Source organism: Aegilops tauschii, chromosome 3 (genome assembly GCF_002575655.3).
Source record: "Aegilops tauschii subsp. strangulata cultivar AL8/78 chromosome 3, Aet v6.0, whole genome shotgun sequence".
In the NCBI taxonomy this organism is placed as follows: domain Eukaryota; kingdom Viridiplantae; phylum Streptophyta; class Magnoliopsida; order Poales; family Poaceae; genus Aegilops; species Aegilops tauschii.
This window is the reverse complement of record NC_053037.3, coordinates 406067734-406085145: the sequence shown is the minus strand read 5'-3', so window position 1 is coordinate 406085145 and position 17412 is coordinate 406067734. Positions and strand designations below refer to the sequence as shown.

The 17412-nt window shown below is 48.0% G+C and overlaps 1 protein-coding gene and 1 pseudogene across 1 annotated transcript; one reads left to right on the top strand and one right to left on the bottom strand.

Moving 5' to 3' along the window:
- Positions 1-1615: 1615 nt before the first annotated feature.
- LOC109783533 (aspartyl protease family protein 2-like) lies at positions 1616-3022 on the bottom strand. Its single transcript, XM_020342131.2, has one exon. The coding sequence runs from the start codon at positions 3020-3022 to the stop codon at positions 1682-1684; it is 1341 nt and encodes a 446-aa protein (XP_020197720.1). The 3' UTR covers positions 1616-1681.
- A 2361-nt stretch (positions 3023-5383) lies between these two features.
- Positions 5384-15222, top strand: LOC109783532 (uncharacterized; annotated as a pseudogene).
- The last annotated feature ends 2190 nt before the right edge of the window (positions 15223-17412 follow it).

The window sequence follows — 17412 nt, the reverse complement described above, 5'->3', positions numbered from 1 at the left end:
ACGATGGCGACGGATTCCCCTCTCCGGAGCCTCGAACGGACTCCAGATCAGCCCTCCTGAGAGAGTTTAGGGCTTGGCGGCGGCTCCGTATCGTAAAACGCGATGAATCTTTCTCTCTTATTTTTTTCTCCCCGAACACGAATATATGGAGTTGGAGTTGAGGTCGGTGGAGCAACAGGGGGCCCACGAGGCAGGGGCGCGCCCAGGGGGGCAGGCGCGCCCCCACCCTCGTGGACAGGTGGAGGCCCCCCTGACGTGGATTCTTCTTTCAGTATTTTTAATATTTTCCAAAAATATGTTCCGTGGAGTTTCGGGTCATTCCGAGAACTTTTGTTTCTGCACATAAATAACACCATGGCAATTCTGCTGAAAACAGCGTCAGTCCGGATTAGTTCCATTCAAATCATGCAAGTTAGAGTCCAAAACAAGGGCAAAAGTGTTTGGAAAAGTTGATACGATGGAGACGTATCAATTGCCATGATGTTTACACTGAAGTTGCCATGATATGTTTCAGCTATTTTCTTCTACATTTAAAAGTAAATTTTGACATATTATAAAACGGGAAATTAAGAAACTAGACTTGCCATGCATCATAAATTAAAATTGCCATGATACATGCACTTAAAATTGCCATGGTTCATATAAAAAAAATTCATGGTCAAAGTACTGGAATTGTCATTATCGAAAAACTAAAATTGTCATGATCTACAAACTAAAATTGCCACATGGCAACTTTAGTTTAAGCATTATGGCAACTACAGTATAAACATCATGACAACTTTTGGGCAAAAAAAAATTCGTCGAAACATATCAACATGGGGTCTAATTTTGAAGGTCTCGTCGAGACGGATTTAATGGTGAAAACGGATTTTTAATTCGCTTTTTTAATTAGGCGATAAAAGATTTTTAAGCCGAAAACCAAAAGGATTTTTGCTGATGTCATCTGTTCATACGTGACAAAATGAGTGGTGATGAAGGCGTGTGAGCGATGTACAAAGGCCCACATGTGTGGGCGTTAGTTTTTCCGTAAATAAAATCGACATATGGGCCGGCAGCATTGTTTCGTTTGGCAACTGAAAAATAGATACGGGCCAGCCGGCCGGCTGCTTCCCTTAGTTTCAAGTTTCCTTTACACCTACGTATCTATTTCCTTCGTTCGTCCCGGTTTCCTTTCTTTGAACATACTTTCGTCAAGTGGACAAAACTAAAAAATAGCATACATATGTGAAAATATTTAAGACGGGACCAAATAAAACGGAACCAAACCAAGAATACCTAATCTTTTTAATAGTAGATATAGATATAGATATAGATATAGATATAAATATAGATTAGTTGGATCATCGATTCCTATGTATACATCAATAAATTATCATTTCTATCAACTTAAATTGCCAGTGAAGTGATTTTCAAATTATTACTAGCTATCTTTCCTATACCTATAAAATTTAACATGCATTACGTTCATAAATATTTCAAATGTCCGTGGCAACACACGGACATTCTACTAGTTTGTCTTAAATTTGTTTGGATACGGATGCATCTAGACATGTTTTAGTGTTAAATACAGAAAGTAATTTGGGACGGAGGTAATATGTAACACCTGAAAACAACAATTTATGGCTGCAGTACACACTCGTGCTTCAGGTTAAACAACCGTGTAAATAAATGTTGATCAAGCTTAGCAGCCATTTGGCGCGAACCCGACACGCTCCTTCTCGACGTCAAACACGACCCGGAACCCCTGCTGCAGGACGTTGCCGACCACGCTGAGCCCGTCGTCCGTCGCCTCCAGCGCCAGGCAGTGGTACCTCCCGCCCTGCTCGGGTATGAAGTAGTTCTCCGGGGGCAGCGCCACGTCCGCCCCGCCGGCGAAGTGCAGCGTCACTGCCGGCACGCTGGCGCCTCGGAGCTCGTAGCACGCGTCGAACACCGAGATGCCCCGGGCCAGCCTCCGCATCCCGGCCGCGGCCGCGCGCGCGTCGAAGGCGTCGCGCAGCGCCGCGTACGCGTCCCTGGGGAGCCGCGATATGGACGTGCCCGAGTCCACCACCACGCCGCCCCGCCCGTTCGCCGGGTCGAGCCAGAGGCCGGAGCTGCAGAACCCGCCGGCGACACGCTCGCCGCCGACGCTGAACCCGGCCATGTTCACGTAGTACAGGTTGGGGCGCCGCGGGTTGGACAGCAGCGGGGTGAAGGCCGTGGACGGCGGCTCCGGCGTGCGGCCGAAGGCGAGGTAGGAGGCGCTGCTCCGCGCGACGGACGTGCGGTCGCCGAGGCAGTAGGCGAAGTAGCGCCCGTAGGTCGGCGCCACCTGCGTCGCCAGGGAGCCGGTGCCGCGGCCGACGCCCAGCACCCCGGCCGACGAGTCGAACAGCTCCTCGTTGTCGTGGCCGCACCCGATGACGATGCTGTCCACGGACGTGTCGTTGGAGAAGACGAGCCTGTCGGTGGCGAGGTTGCCCCTGCTGCCGGAGCCGTCGCCGTAGACCATGGTGTACCCGCAGGCCCCGGTGCTGCTGTCGCAGCCCTGGCGAGGGAAGCACCGCGGCGACGAGCAGGGGATCTGGCGGTAGGTGCTGGAGTCCTTGGGGTCGTAGAGCAGGCTCATCTGGCGGTGGCAGCGGCGGCAGGGCTTGCACTGTAGCCAGATGAGGTCGCTGCCGGTGTCGATGACCAGCAGCGCGGTGGTGGACGGGGTGCCCACGCCGATGGACGCGAAGTACTCGCCGCTGTCGAAGGGGAGCCCGGACATGACCGGGGAGTGGAGGCGGTCGTCGTGCGCGGAGGAGCGGCGGAGGCAGAGGGACGCCTTGAGGGCCGCGTAGCGTGCGGCGTCGGCAGCCGCGCGGCGGCTTAGGAGGCTACCCCGGCTGGCGCCCGGCGGCGGCGGGAAGACCGCGTCGCGGTGGACGACGGGGATGCGGAGCGTTGCTGGTGGCCGTGTGGCATTCGTCGACGCCGAGAAGAACAGGAGGAGGAGAAGAACGAGGGTGGAAACTGCACGCTTATGCTGCGCCATGGTAGGATGGAGGTTTGAGAATGGAGTGAAGCGAAAAGAGAGGTAGTGCTGTATGTTGGATCCTGCTGACGAGCAGGGGATCGGGATCCAGGTGGCGGTTTCATGGCCATTTTTACATGGAGTTGCTTCTTGCGCATGCGTTGTTCAAATTCTTGATTAATTGCTCGCTGTTTCAGAAGGTACCCGTTTCAGAAGCCCCGGGTCGATCTTTTGTACCCCCTCGGTTTTCAGTTTTCTTCGCCCTTTTTTAGACACCGCTAACGCCCACACGTGTGGTGGGAGCTTGAGCATCTCTAGCCGTTCGGCCCCCAGGGCTCACCCAGCCCCCCCCCCCCCCCCCCCCCGCCCCCCCGCCGCCGCCTTGGCAAATTCAAACGTAGTTCATTCCCGCGCTCAAAAATAAACGCCATAATCCGGCGATCAAGCGGTGATCGGCGATCGATGAAAAGTTCGGCGTACAAAAATCAGAACAAAAACGCGCATCAGACGGCGAGGTCGGCCTCCGGCGTCGGCGGAGTCGGCGTGCGCGGGCTTGACGGGGTCTCTGTGCTTGGCGGCGTGGCTTCTGCGCTGCGGGCAGTCTCGGCGGCATCATCGGTCGGGCTTGTTGGCGGCGTGGGCGTGGGCGGCGTCGTCGTGGGCGTGGGCGTGGGCGGCGTCGTCGAGGGAAGCTGGTCCAGGATAAGGCCGACATGCGCCCTGTACCACGCCTTGATCGCCTCGTCGGTGCTCTGGAGCATGTCCGCCCCGCCCAGCAGGAAAGCCAGGTCGGTGTTCCTCTTCTTCACGGCGACGTTGGTCCGGAGTAGGTCGAGCTTGACGGCGCTTGTCGACATCAACGCCGACCACCGAGCCTCGGTCTTCTCTCCACGAAGGACGGTCCGGGCCTGTGCGTCGGCGAGGCAGTGCTGGATGGATTCCTGCACACGAGCGGTGGCCGCGTCGGCGTGTTTCCCCTTCTTGGCACATTTGTTGCCGTCCGGCCGCCCTTCTGACGCGCCGGAGCAGGCGCGTCCGGCTTGTATGTCTCCTTGGCCTTATCGAGGGTGCGCCGGACTTCCGCCCACTTGTCGCACTTGTCAATGCGCTTGTAAACGTGGAGGTACTTGAACTCGGCGTCGTTGTTGCTTTGCCTATACAGGCCGAACATGCGCAGCAACTGCGCGGGGACGAACAAACAGTTGGCGGGCGCACACGGCGAAGAGAGACAGGAGACCGGCGTGGCATACCTGATCCTCAATGCTGGCGCCGCTCTCCGGGCGAGCGGCCACCTCCTCGACGACACCATGCCATTTGTTGCACGCCCCCTGGATGCGCCCCCAATGGTTCGCCATCGCCTTCGACCCGCGCTGCATGTAGACGCCTTTGAAGTAGGGGTCGACGAGCTTGCGCTCGTCGAACTCGGCCTTGATGCGCGCCCAGTACGTGTCGATGCTCTGGTTCGCGCCGGTGGTCGGGTCGAGGCAGACGACTTTCCATGCCTCGGCGAGGCATTCCTCCTCCTTGGACGCCCACTTGATGCGCGGCTCGGCTGACCTGGCCGTCCGCTTCTTCTTCTTGCGCCTCCTCGCCGGCTCCTCCTCGTCCTCGTCCTCTTCCTCCTGCTCCTCCTGCTCCTCGTCGCCGTAGACGTAGGCGAGCTCGCCGTCCATGCCGCCGCTGAGATCCACCGCCTCATCCGCGGTGAACCCGGGAGACGCGGCGGCCGCGGCCGATCCTTCCGCGATGATGTCGTCCATGTCGGTCTCGGTCTCGTTGGCGTCGCCGAGGTGCGAGAAGGGCAGTGCGCAACGCGGAGAGGGGGCGTCGGGGTGGACGCGTACGCGGGCGGAGAGTAGTTGTATGGAGGGTACTGCACGCCGGTGAAGGCGGGCGAGGGCGTGCACTGGGCCGGGTGTCCATGGGGGAACGTGACATTTGGGTTGAACCCACCGTTCACGTCCCCGTCGGCGTAGCCCGGCGATCCCCATGGCTGCGGCGTCGGAGACCCGACACCTTGCTAACCCCAGGGCGCGTACGGCGCGTGGTTGCCGGGGGGATTCATCATCCCCGCACGTGCCGCCTCGGCCTCGGCCTGGTCCGCGGAAGCGGCAGCGGCAGCGGCACCCGCAGCCGCGCGTGCCGCGTTGTCACGGGCCTTCTTGGCGAGGGCCCTGATCCGCCGGTCGGCGGTGACGGCCTCCCGTCGCTGTACTTCTACCCTCCAATCGGCGTTTGTCATGCCCGGCGGCTTGGACGGCGGCGCCCTCGGCTTCCTCTGCTTCGGCTGGGCGAAGGAGGCGGTCGCGGTTGCCGCGGCGCGGGGGACGACGTACTTCTTCGGTGACATGGTGGCCGGCTGGGAGGCGAGCGGGAGAGAGAATGGCGGGAGGAAAGGAGAAAATGGGAGGGAACTGGGGGAAAAGCGGGGAGAAACGGCGGGAAGAGGCGCTCGACTCGCCGATAGGGCGGACCCACGCACGCCTTTTCGCTTGTGCCGGCGCCCCAGGCGCCCCCCAGGGCGCCGGGTTCTGCCTGGGTCTGCCGGCACCAGATTCGGCCCGAGCCGGCGAAAAACGGGCTTCTGGGGGGCGACTGGGCCGTTTTTTGGGCGCCGGCGCGGCAAAAACGCCTGGGGAGGGCCTGTTGGGGGCGCGGCTGGAGATGCTCAACCCGCCCACACGCCCTATAACACTCAGATTGCGCCACATCATCGCATGCATGCATGTGAGAATCTTTTTGGATTTTTAGTTTTTAAAATGTTTTATCTCTTAAATGAAAAATCCGATTGAAGATCCGTTTTCACCATTAAATCCCTCGCGACGAGATCTTCGAAACTAGATCTCATATCAATATATTTCGACGAATTTTTTTAGGGTTAAAAGTTGCCATGTCTATTACACATGAATTGCCATGGTGTTTACACTGAAGTTGCCATGATATGTTTCAGATTTCTTCTACATTTAAAAGTAAATTTTTGACATTTATAAAATGGGGAATTAAGAAACTAGACTTGCCTTGAACCATAAACTAAAATTTCCATGATACATGCACTTAAAATTGCCATGGTTCATACAAAAAATAATTTTCATGGTCAAAGACTGGAGTTGCCATCATGAAAATACTAAAATTGCCATGCTCTACAAACTGAAATTGCCACATGGCAACTTTAGTTTAAGCACTATGGCAACTACAGTGTAAACATCATGGCAACTTTTGGGCAAAAAAAATTCGTCGAAACATATCAACATGGGGTCTAGTTTTGAAGATCTTGTCGAGACGGATTTAATGGTTAAAACGGAATTTTAATTTGATTTTTAAATTAGGAAATAAAATATTTTTAAGCCGAAAACCAAAAAGATTCCTGCTGATGTCATCTGTTCACATAGCAAAATGAGTGGTAAAGGAGGCGTGTGGGCGATGTGCAAGATGCCACACGTGTGGGCGTTAGTTTTTTCCTTTTTTATCCCTTGCACTACTCCTTTGATTTGGACTATTTTGTTAGGATTAATTTAATTCGGTAATTAAGGATAATCCTCCCTTGTACAAACTGCTCGTGCGGATTGCTAGAAAACCGACGCGGTGGTTCTCCCAGGCCCCCACGACGGACGCATCTTTTCTATCGCGTCTGTTCTGCTTGTACTCCCTCCGTTCCAAAATATAAGTCTTTCTAGAGATTCCAATAGGTGACTACATACGGAGCAAAATGAGTGAATCTACACTCTAAAATATGTCTACATACATCCATATGTTGTAGTCCATTTGAAATGTCTAAAAAGACTTATATTTCGGAACGGAGGGAGTATATGTGAAAGAACAAATTGATCGAACTGTCTCTATTCCATTAAGGATCACATTTTATATACAAGCAGAAGAGGCGCGATTGAAAAGACGCGTCCGTTGTGGGGGTGTGGGAGAACCATCGCGTCGGTTGACTAGCAATCCACACGAGTTGTTTGTACAAGGGAGGATTATCCTTAATTACCGGATTAAATTAATCCTAACACTCCCCCTAATTCTCACTTGTCTTTGAGACCGATCACCCTTGGAATATTCTCCGATCATCCTTGAAATTTCTTCTCCAAAACCCCGTGGGAAAAATGAGAAGAAAATATACAACATTGCCATGAAAAACTCCTTCCTTACATGAGAAACCATTTGGAAAAACTCACAAAGGAAAAGAGTGCAATATTAAAGATCTCGTGATCTTAATAGGTTATATCTTAGGAGATTTCTCCCCCTGAATTTTGCAAGTCTCGAAGTCGTCTCATACCAATTCCAGTTACATATTTATGAAATAGAGAACTTGGCAAAGACTTAGCAAATAGATTAGCGAGATTGTCGCATGACTTCGTTTGCAAAATACTTATCTCCCTCTTTTCTTGCAGATCATGGGGATAAAATAATTTAGAAGAAATATGCTTTGTAATATTTCTCTTAATATAACCCGTTTGCATTTGTGCAATACAAGCAACATTATCTTCATAGATAATGGTGGGTGATTTCAACGAACCAATCCCACTTGAACTTTGGACAAAGTTCATCATTCTGCAAAGCCATACAGATTCACGTGATGCTTTGAACAAAGCAATTATCTCAGAATGACTGGTGTACGTTGCCACTAAGGTTTGCTTTGTTGACTTCCAAGAGAAGGATGCACCTCCATGTAAGAAGACAAAACCAGTCTGTGATCTGGCTTCATGGGGATCTGACAAGTATCCAGCATCGCAATACCTCACCATGGTTCTCTCTTGATTTTTCTGATAGAATAAACCAAGATCTTTGGTGCCCTGAAGATATCTGAAAATATTCTTCACACCAACCCAATGCCTTTTCCTTGGTGATGCGCTGTATCTAGCCAGCAAATTAACTACCAATGCTATGTCAGGTCTAGTGCAGTTTGTTGCATACATTAGTGCACCAATGGCACTGAGATATGGAAACTCTGGTCCCAATATCTCTTCATCACCACCCTTAGGCCTAAATGGGTCTTTATCTCTATCAAGAGATCTGACGACCATAGGTGTTTTTGATGGGTATGCTTTATCCATATTGAATTTTTCCAATATCTTTTGGATGTAAGCACACTGATGAACAAGTATTCCTGAAGAAAAATGTTCAAGTTGCCAACCAAGACAAAATTTGGTTTTACCCAAATCTTTCATCTCGAATTCCGTCTTCAAATGATTACTTGCCTCATGTATTTCTCGTGTAGTCCCAATGATGTTCAAGTCATCTACATACAAGGAAATTATACAAAATCCATCAGTGGATTTCTTGATGAACACACATGGGCAATCATTGTTGTTTGAGTAACCCTTCTTTAGAAGGAACTCACTTAGTCGGTTATACCACATTCTACTTGACTATCTCAAGTCGTATAACGACTTCAGTAGCTTTATGCAATACATGTTGTGATTAGCTTTCGGATCCGAAATCTTCAGTCCCTCGGGAACTTTCATATAGATATCCGTCTTAAGTGACCCATATAAATATGATGTCACCACGTCCATCAATTGGATATACAAATTCATTTGCACTGCCAGTGATATCAAGTATCGGTATGTGATTCCACTCATCACAGGAGAATATGTTTCATCATAATCGATGCCAGGTCTCTGTGTAAACCCTCGTGCTACAAGCCTCGCTTTATATCTCACCACCTCATTGTTTTCGTTCCTTTTACGAACAAAAACCCATTTTGCCCCCACGGGGAAAACATTATGAGGAGTGGGTATTACTACAGTAAATAACCCTCTCTTGGCAAGCGAGCGCAATTCATCCTCTATTGCAACCTTCCAGTTGGACCAGTCTGAGCGTTTCATACACTCTGCCATGGACTTAGGTTCACAATCCAATGCCAGGTCATCTGCAATCTTTAGGGCGAAAAATATGTCGACAATTGTAGTATTTCTGTTGAATGATTCTCCTGATTCAACATAGTTGATGGAAATCTCATCAATACCTTCTGACTCATCGTGATTTCCCACAACAATCGAGTCAGGGTGTACCGATGCACCAACACCAATATTTGTGTGCACAGTTGTGCTAAGTTCTGGATGCATAACATCCTTTAGGTGCTTTTCAACACTAGGTTGAATATCTACTCTGGTTGACCTGCATTTACTATTTGAGGGATCCTCACTTCCCGTGGACGCTTCTGAGAAGCCTTGTCCTTTTTCTCCAGTTTTCTCCCCCTCTTGGGCAGTTGAGTGGTCTTATGAGATATCTCAGCTCTCTTTGGAACATTCATACCGGGAACATGGGATTTAGTGACACCTTTACAGTCAGTAAATGCATCTGGCAGATTATTTGCAAATTAATAATTTTCTGAACTTCTAGTTCAGATCCATTCGTACGTGGATCTAAGGACTAAATGCCTTTGACATTCCAATCTATTTCCCGGCATTCTTTGTGGTTCTTTTCTCCCCCTAATGCCGAAAAATTGTCCTCATCGTGTTGGAAATATGCCCTAGAGGCAATAATAAAATGGTTATTATTATATTTCCTTGTTCATGATAATTGTCTATTGTTCATGCTATAATTGTATTGACCGGAAACCGTAATACATGTGTGAATACATAGACCACAACATGTCCCTAGTAAGCCTCTAGTGGACTAGCTCGTTGATCAATAGATGGTTATGGTTTCCTGACCATGGACATTGGATGTCATTGATAACGGGATCACATCATTAGGAGAATGATGTGATGGACAAGACCCAATCCTAAGCATAGCACAAGATCGTGTAGTTCGTTCGCTAGAGCTTTTCCAATGTCAAGTATCATTTCCTTAGACCATGAGATTGTGTAACTCCCGGATACCGTAGGAGTGCTTTGGGTGTATCAAACGTCACAACGTAACTGGGTGACTATAAAGGTGCACTACAGGTATCTCCGAAAGTGTGTGCTGGGTTTGCACGAATCGAGACTGGGATTTGTCACTCCGTGTGACGGAGAGGTATCTCTAGGCCCACTCGGTAATGCATCATCATAATGAGCTCAATGTGACTAAGAAGTTAGTCACGGGATCATGTGTTACGGAACGAGTAAAGAGACCTGCCGGTAACGAGATTGAACAAGGTATAGGGATACCGACGATCGAATCTCGGGCAAGTAACATACCGATAGACAAAGGGAATTGTATACGGGATTGATTGAATCCTCGACATCGTGGTTCATCCGATGAGATCATCGTGGAACATGTGGGAGCCTATATGGGTATCCAGATCCCGCTATTGGTTATTGGCCGGAGAGGTGTCTCGGTCATGTCTGCATGGTTCCCAAACCCGTAGGGTCTACACACTTAAGGTTCGGTGATGCTAGAGTTGTTATGGGAAATAGTATGTGGTTACAGAAGGTTGTTCGGAGTCCCGGATGAGATCCCGGACGTGACGAGGAACTCCAGAATGGTCCGGAGGTGAAGATCGATATATTGGACAAAGGGTATTGGAGTCCCGAATTGTTCCGGGGGTACCGGGTGACGACCAGCGTGACCGAAAGGTGTTTCGGAGGCCCCGACAAGCGTTGGGGGGCCTTATGGGCCAAGGGGAGGGGGCACATCAGCCCACTAAGGGGCTGTGCGCCCCTCCCACCCCATCTCACGTAACGTGGAGAGGTGGGGGCGCCTCCCCTAGGGCAGCCACCCCTCCCGGCTTGGGGGGGGCAAGTTTCCTAGGGGTGGGGGCGCCCAAACCCATCTAGGGTTTCCCTGTGGCCGCCACCCCTCCCCTAGGGAACCCTAGGGCGCCTCCTCGACCCCCTTCCCCCTATATATAGTGAGGGAGAGAGAGGGCAGCCGCACCCCCTTCCCCTGGCGCAGCCCTCTCCTCCTCCATAGTGCTTGGCGAAGCCCTGCCGGAGAACCATGAGCTCCACCACCACCACGCCGTCGTGCTGCCGGAGCTTTCCCTCAACTTCTCCTCTCCCCTTGCTGGATCAAGAAGGAGGAGACGTCCCGGGCTGTACGTGTGTTGAACGCGGAGGCGCCGTCCGTTCGGCGCTTGGATCGGATCTTCCGCGATTTGAATCGCCGCTAGTACGACTCCATCAACCGCGTTCTTGTAACGCTTCCGCTTAGCGATCTTCAAGGGTATGAAGATGCACTCCCTCTCTCTCGTTGCTAGCATCTCCTAGATTGATCTTGGTGACACGTAGGAAAATTTTGAATTATTACTACGTTCCCCAACACATCGAAGATACAATCATCATACTGGGCTGTAAATAGGTCCCCTGTTAGAGGTTCCAGGTACTTTATAATCGACGGAGAATTGTACCCCACATAGATCCCCATTTTCTATGTGGACCCATTGATGTACGGTGAGGTGGTGATATTGGTACGTACACAGCGCAACCGAATCTTCGAAGATGGGAAATACTTGGTTGATTCCCACGTATTAACTGCAATGGGGAGGCCGTATGATATGCAGTTGGTCGAATTTGTATCAACTCTGCGACATGCAATACCGCATGTCCCCAACAAGATGTTGGAAGATTACAGTTCTGCAGGAGTGGTCTTGCTATCAACTTGATCCTCTTGATAAGTGATTCCGCAAGACCATTTTGTGTGTGTACATATGGTACAGAATGCTCCACAGTTATGCCCAAAGCTAGGCAGTAATAATTGAATGCTCATGAACTAAATTCAGCAGCATTATCCATTCTGATGGATTTTATCATGTGTTCAGGATGATTTGCCCTTAGTTTAATGATTTGAGCGATCAGCTTAGCAAAAGCATGGTTCCTTGTTGATAATAGACACACATTGGACCATCTTGTTGATGCATCAATGAGCACCATAAAATATCTAAATGGTCCCGATAACGGTTGAATTGGGCCACATATATCTCCTTGAATGCGTTCAAGAAAATTAAGTGGTTCATTCTTGATCTTCAGCTATGAAGGTCTTGTGATTAATTTCCCTGTTGCACATGCAGTGCATACAAAATCCAAGGATTTGGGGAAATTAGAAACCGTTATGTTGTGTCCAGCTGAACCATCAATAATTTTTCTCATCATCCCCACACCAGGATGACCCAGGCGATCATGCCATATCTTGAACTTGTCAAGATTCTGAAAAATTATTTTGTATGCCAAATGTTGCTCTGGCTTGATGTATGTGTAATACAGTCCAGAAGATAGAGCAGGCAGTCTCTCAAGGATTTCCTTGTCGGATCCCTTCTGTTGAGTTATGAGTAGGCTTTCAGCCGCATTGTCTTCATGAGTTTCAATGTGGTAGCCATTCATGCGGATATCCTTAAAACTCAACAGGGTACGAGTTGAATCCGGATACAATAATGCCTACTGGATTTCATGTTTTGTACCATTATGGAGTGTAAATGTGGCTTGACCAGAACCAACAATTACCGTGTCATGACCACCAATTGTCATAACAATTCCCTTACACTTTGTGAGACTTTGGAAATATTTAACCTCCCGTAGAATTGTGTTAGAGGCACCACTGTCTACTAAACAAATTTCCTCCTCCATTGGATTGTTTCTCGAAATTTTCTATAGAGTAAAAGAATAAAAGTCATTATTTATCCAATCTCATATATAACTAACACATACATTACATACTATGTATGTCTGCTTACATATTATAATACATTATGTATAAGTACATAATTATTACAATACCTATGTCTGAGGACATAATTATTTTACAACACACAATATAACTAAGGACATTATCATAATACTTATGACATTACTGGGAGATCAAAGTATATCTCCATATATATCTTTAGTAGAAGCGAAGTCCACCAACATCTCATCAACATTAAGTGGTGGTCCTTCCCTTTGCTGAGCCTGATCTTGGTTCTCCATGTTGTCATGAACTTCGTTCCGATGAATGTCTTGAGAACTTTCAATCATTGGACCAGTGAAGTGAGCTTCGTATTGGTTCCCTTGAGCCTTCTTTCCCTTGCCAATTGATTGTTGATACAGCGTCACCAAATTCTTAGAAGTTGTACACTTCCTTGCATGATGAGTAGTAGAACCACATCTGTAGCAAGCTTGAGATCTGCTAACCTTATCATTTATCTTAAAATGATTCTTGCCCTTTTGAACTCCATTGCTATTCTAATTCTCACTGCGTCTCCACTTTCCTTTAAACTTCCTATGGTTCCTTTTGGGACCACGACACTTTTAAGTATTCTAATAATTGAGATGTGCTTCAGGCAGCGGTAGTGTTCCCGTTGGACGGGACATATTATTCTTATCAAGAATTTCACTTTGCTTTTCTGCCGGAAGAAGTGCACATATCAACTCAGAATGCTTCTTGTTTTTATGTTGACGATGTTGTTCAGCAAGAATCCTCATATTAGGATGAAAAGTAGAGAGTGTATTTTCAATGAGATCCGCATCTGAAACTGCACTATTGCAGAATCTCAACTTAGAGTTGATTTGATGCACGACATAATTGTATGCTACAACGGACTTAAAATGCTGGAAACGGATAAGTGCCCATTATCTTTACGCTTCAGGCAACATCACCAACCTTTGTTGATCATAACACTCCTTTAAGGAGCTCCACAACGATAGAGGACTTTCCTCCATCATGTACTTTTCTTTCAGAGAAGGATCAAGGTGGTGTCGAATGAAGTGCAAGCGGAATTTTCCCTGCGATAGTAGGAGCACCTTGAGTAGGTGTGGTTATAGTGCTGATCAGATTCCTGGCCGCCAACTTAATCTTTTCATCCATGGCCCAGGTCAGATAATTTCTGCCATCAATGGCAAACTCAGCAAATTCCTTCTTGGATATGTCAGCCATACCCTGCATGAAAATATCATGCGCATTAATTTACACTCATGTAAATTAATTATGTGTAAAATAAAATGTTTGATTCAAATATAAAGGTCTAGGAAAAGCCTAAATGACCCAAAATATGACTTTCTACAAAAGATAATCACCATAAAATGGCGTAGATCTTTGTTTTGTAGAAGACATAGAGGTAATAACCACGAAGTGGCGTATACACTCGTATGGCTATTTTCATGCCACAATATGTGTGCTGTCATTTTTTGCTTTGAGGTAATCACTACCAAGTAGTGTAGACCTTATTCTTATGGTACTTTGTACACCCTTGTGTTAAATAAAACACCTTGAAGGTAATCACTAGGTGGTGTAGACCTCACAGCCATGAACAAAGTTATATATTGCCATCAATGCAATCCATAAGATATGTGCAAAAAATGAAAGTAGTCATAAAATTTTCAAGCATAATCAACATGTAGCAATTAAAAATTGCATCCATAAAAACATGTTGACATTTATAAGCAGACAATACATAGTACTATGTTAGAAAATACTAACAAACACATATGTATAAAAACTGAAAAAGCCAGAAGCTAATCAGAAAAGAAAACAAAAAACAATGGCAAATAGGCCAAAAACAGGATAGCCTACCGTGGTAAAGCCACCTTTTTCCTTTTTTTTTGATTTTTTTGCTGCTCGTACAGCATGGGCTAGTGCCCACTAGCCAACTAGGCCTAGTGTGATGGTTGTCCACTAGCCCATACGCACGCCCGAATAAGGAGGAGACGGAAGACGCGGGGAGTCCGTCTGTGCGGGCTCCGCGGGCGGCATGTGTTGTGTAGGTTCGGCCTCCTCCTGGTCCTCGTAGTCCTGCCGTGGAGACGGTGGTGGAGTCACGCATGGCCTCCAGCTGTGCACCGGGCAAAAACACGGTGGTGAGGGAGCTGCGAGTTCCGGCTCAACGCCGACGGTGTCGACATCCATTGCTTCGTACGCGGGCTCCATTACTTTGTCCGCGTACAACATTAGAGCGGCCGGCCCGGCAAGAATCCAGGCTAGGAGCGGCGGCACTGCCGGCATGTCCGGTTCAGGCGGAACACCAGAAGGCCCGGCACCGTCATGAGCATTAGGTCCTTAGGTCCTCGGGCGCCATGCCCAAGACGTGGGCCACGTTGACGCCCTCCGTAGCGACGGAAACCGTTCCGCCGGCCTCCGAACCGGCGAAGATCACGGGCGTCGCGGTTGTGACGGCGAAGTCCGTCAACACCATGGCGGCGGCGGCGGTTCTGTCGACGTCGACCGCCGTCACGAACAAGGCGCAGGAAGAAGGACAGGAGACCACGAGGCATTCTCTTACCTTCTCCTTTCTTCCCTTCTAGTTTGCTTTTCCGGCGACTATCGCCGGCTTGATTTGCTCTCTCGGCAGAGTGAAAGTGCTTATAGCGTGTGAAAGTACGATTTGATCGAACTGTCTCTATTCCATTAAGGATCACAGTTTATATACAAGCAGAAGAGATGCGATTGAAAGGACGCGTCCGTCGTGGGGGTGTGGGAGAACCGTCGCGTTGGTTGACTAGCAACCCGCATGAGCAGTTTGTACAAGGGTGGATTATCCTTAATTACCGAATTAAATTAATCCTAACAGTATATAAACTGTGATCCTTACACTGGTGCGCGTCGGTCCTAAACAAATGGTTTTTTACCCCTTTGCGCGATGGCATTTGGAACCGTCGCCAAGTGAGTGTGTGCGATAGGGTGTCCTTCCCACATGACCAAGAAATCGTCGGGGGTAGGCCCTCCTCAGACCCAGGCTGGGGCCGTGTGCGATCGAGCGAGGCATCGAAACCCAATCATTTCCATAGGTATGTACATCCCACACGGTGAATCGCAGAAATCATTTCCGTAGGTATGTACATCCCACACGGTAATCCGAGAAAATCAATTCCGTAGGTATGTACATCCCACACGGTGAATCCCAGAAAAACATTTCCGTTCGTATGTATATCACACACAGTCAATCCAAGGAATACATTTCTGTTCTTATGTACATCCCACACAGTCAATCCAGGGAAAACTTTTCCGTTCGGACGTACATCCCACACACTTTTATGTGTAGGCTCATGTGTGAAAGGTGTAACTATCACACACGGTTTTCCTTGGTTAACTATTTGCTTTTATCAACTATATCACACACGATCTGATGAAGAAAACCGTGTGGCATTGGGCTATCCATCGCAACCGCTTTTACTGCTAGAACCGTTTGCAAAGGTCCATGACACATTTAGCAGGTTTATTAGTTTACAATTAATAATTCCAGTATTACGCAAATTCACATTTCATATCGAACAGCTGTTTGCCAATTTCATATCAGGCACATAAATATATTATAACATCACAGTACGGTAGCTACATGAAAACAACACAGTACAACACATAGCTAGTTCAACTTCATAAGAACAATATATTCATTTCCCTAATCGAGATCATCCAGGCTCGTCTTATCCACCTCTGCTTTCAGTTCAGTAAGAACCCGTTTTGCACGGGCCAACTGGGCAAGTGCCTCCTCCTTCGCCAACACCATCTTAGCAAAGTCTTTTAAAAAAAATCTGAGCTCATTCTCCACCTTCAACTTTTTATCCCGCATCTTGAAATATGCTTCAGCGTTGACAAGACTTTCTCTAAGCCTAGCTGTGTTCACTTCCTCATACGAGCTCCAGAGCTTCGTTAGGCATATCTTCAAAGACTGTGGCCACTCTTGATCAACCCACTCCAAGTAAGAACACTTCCGTTCATCCTATAATATTTAAAACTAGATCAATAACAATTGTAGGGGAAATGGGTTTATAGCAACATAGAAAATCACCAATGCTTATTTTGAAAAACTAAAGAAACATGTTAATTATGACATATCTTCTCAAAAAGATCAATGTGCAAATGAAATAATTGGTACGGAGACAACAACCAAATTCTGGAACATCAGAAGCTATAATTAACTACAACGACACTACAAGTTCTTACTCATGTACAATAAATAACAAATTGAACATTTTATGAGGAAGGTAAATATAACTGCAACAGCATAGCGACAGTGTTTGGATGACAGCAAATTGATACTAACATGTGTGTACATGCACAAATTTAGTAACATAGAACTAATAGCACTAAGGCCGTCCACTATGTATGCCAAAACTGGTGTAAAGATAACTGTTGCTGCATCTCGCACCGGTGCCCTAAACTGGCGAGCCGATGCAGCGGAAAAAAAAGGGACCCGGACTCCGGAGCACGTAGTTGCTCCGATGCCCAGTTCCTTTGTGCCATAAAGATTTAGTATTTTACTGCTTGGCTGCTCGGATGTGTGGACCAAAGTTGGCTGCACAAACTGCTGAAGCGGTGCCAAATAATTTTCTAATGGCACCGCTGATGAGATGGCAACAATTTAAGATACTAGGTACAAACGGTGACACTGTCTTAGGATGCGTTTGGTTGAAGGTGTGGTATGAATGGGTTGGGAACGTGACAGTGTCTGAATCACATATAACAAATGATTTGTAACAACGGAAGAGGGTCTAACCTTCTCTGCACATGACAGAAACTTCCTCCCAGTGTCCACAGAATCAAATGCAAGTAGCTTCACGCATGGAGATTGATGGTGA

Bases quoted from the DNA above. Each gene is read 5' to 3' on its own strand.
- LOC109783533 (XM_020342131.2), bottom strand. From the start codon at position 3,022: ATGGCGCAGCATAAGCGTGCAGTTTCCACCCTCGTTCTTCTCCTCCTC.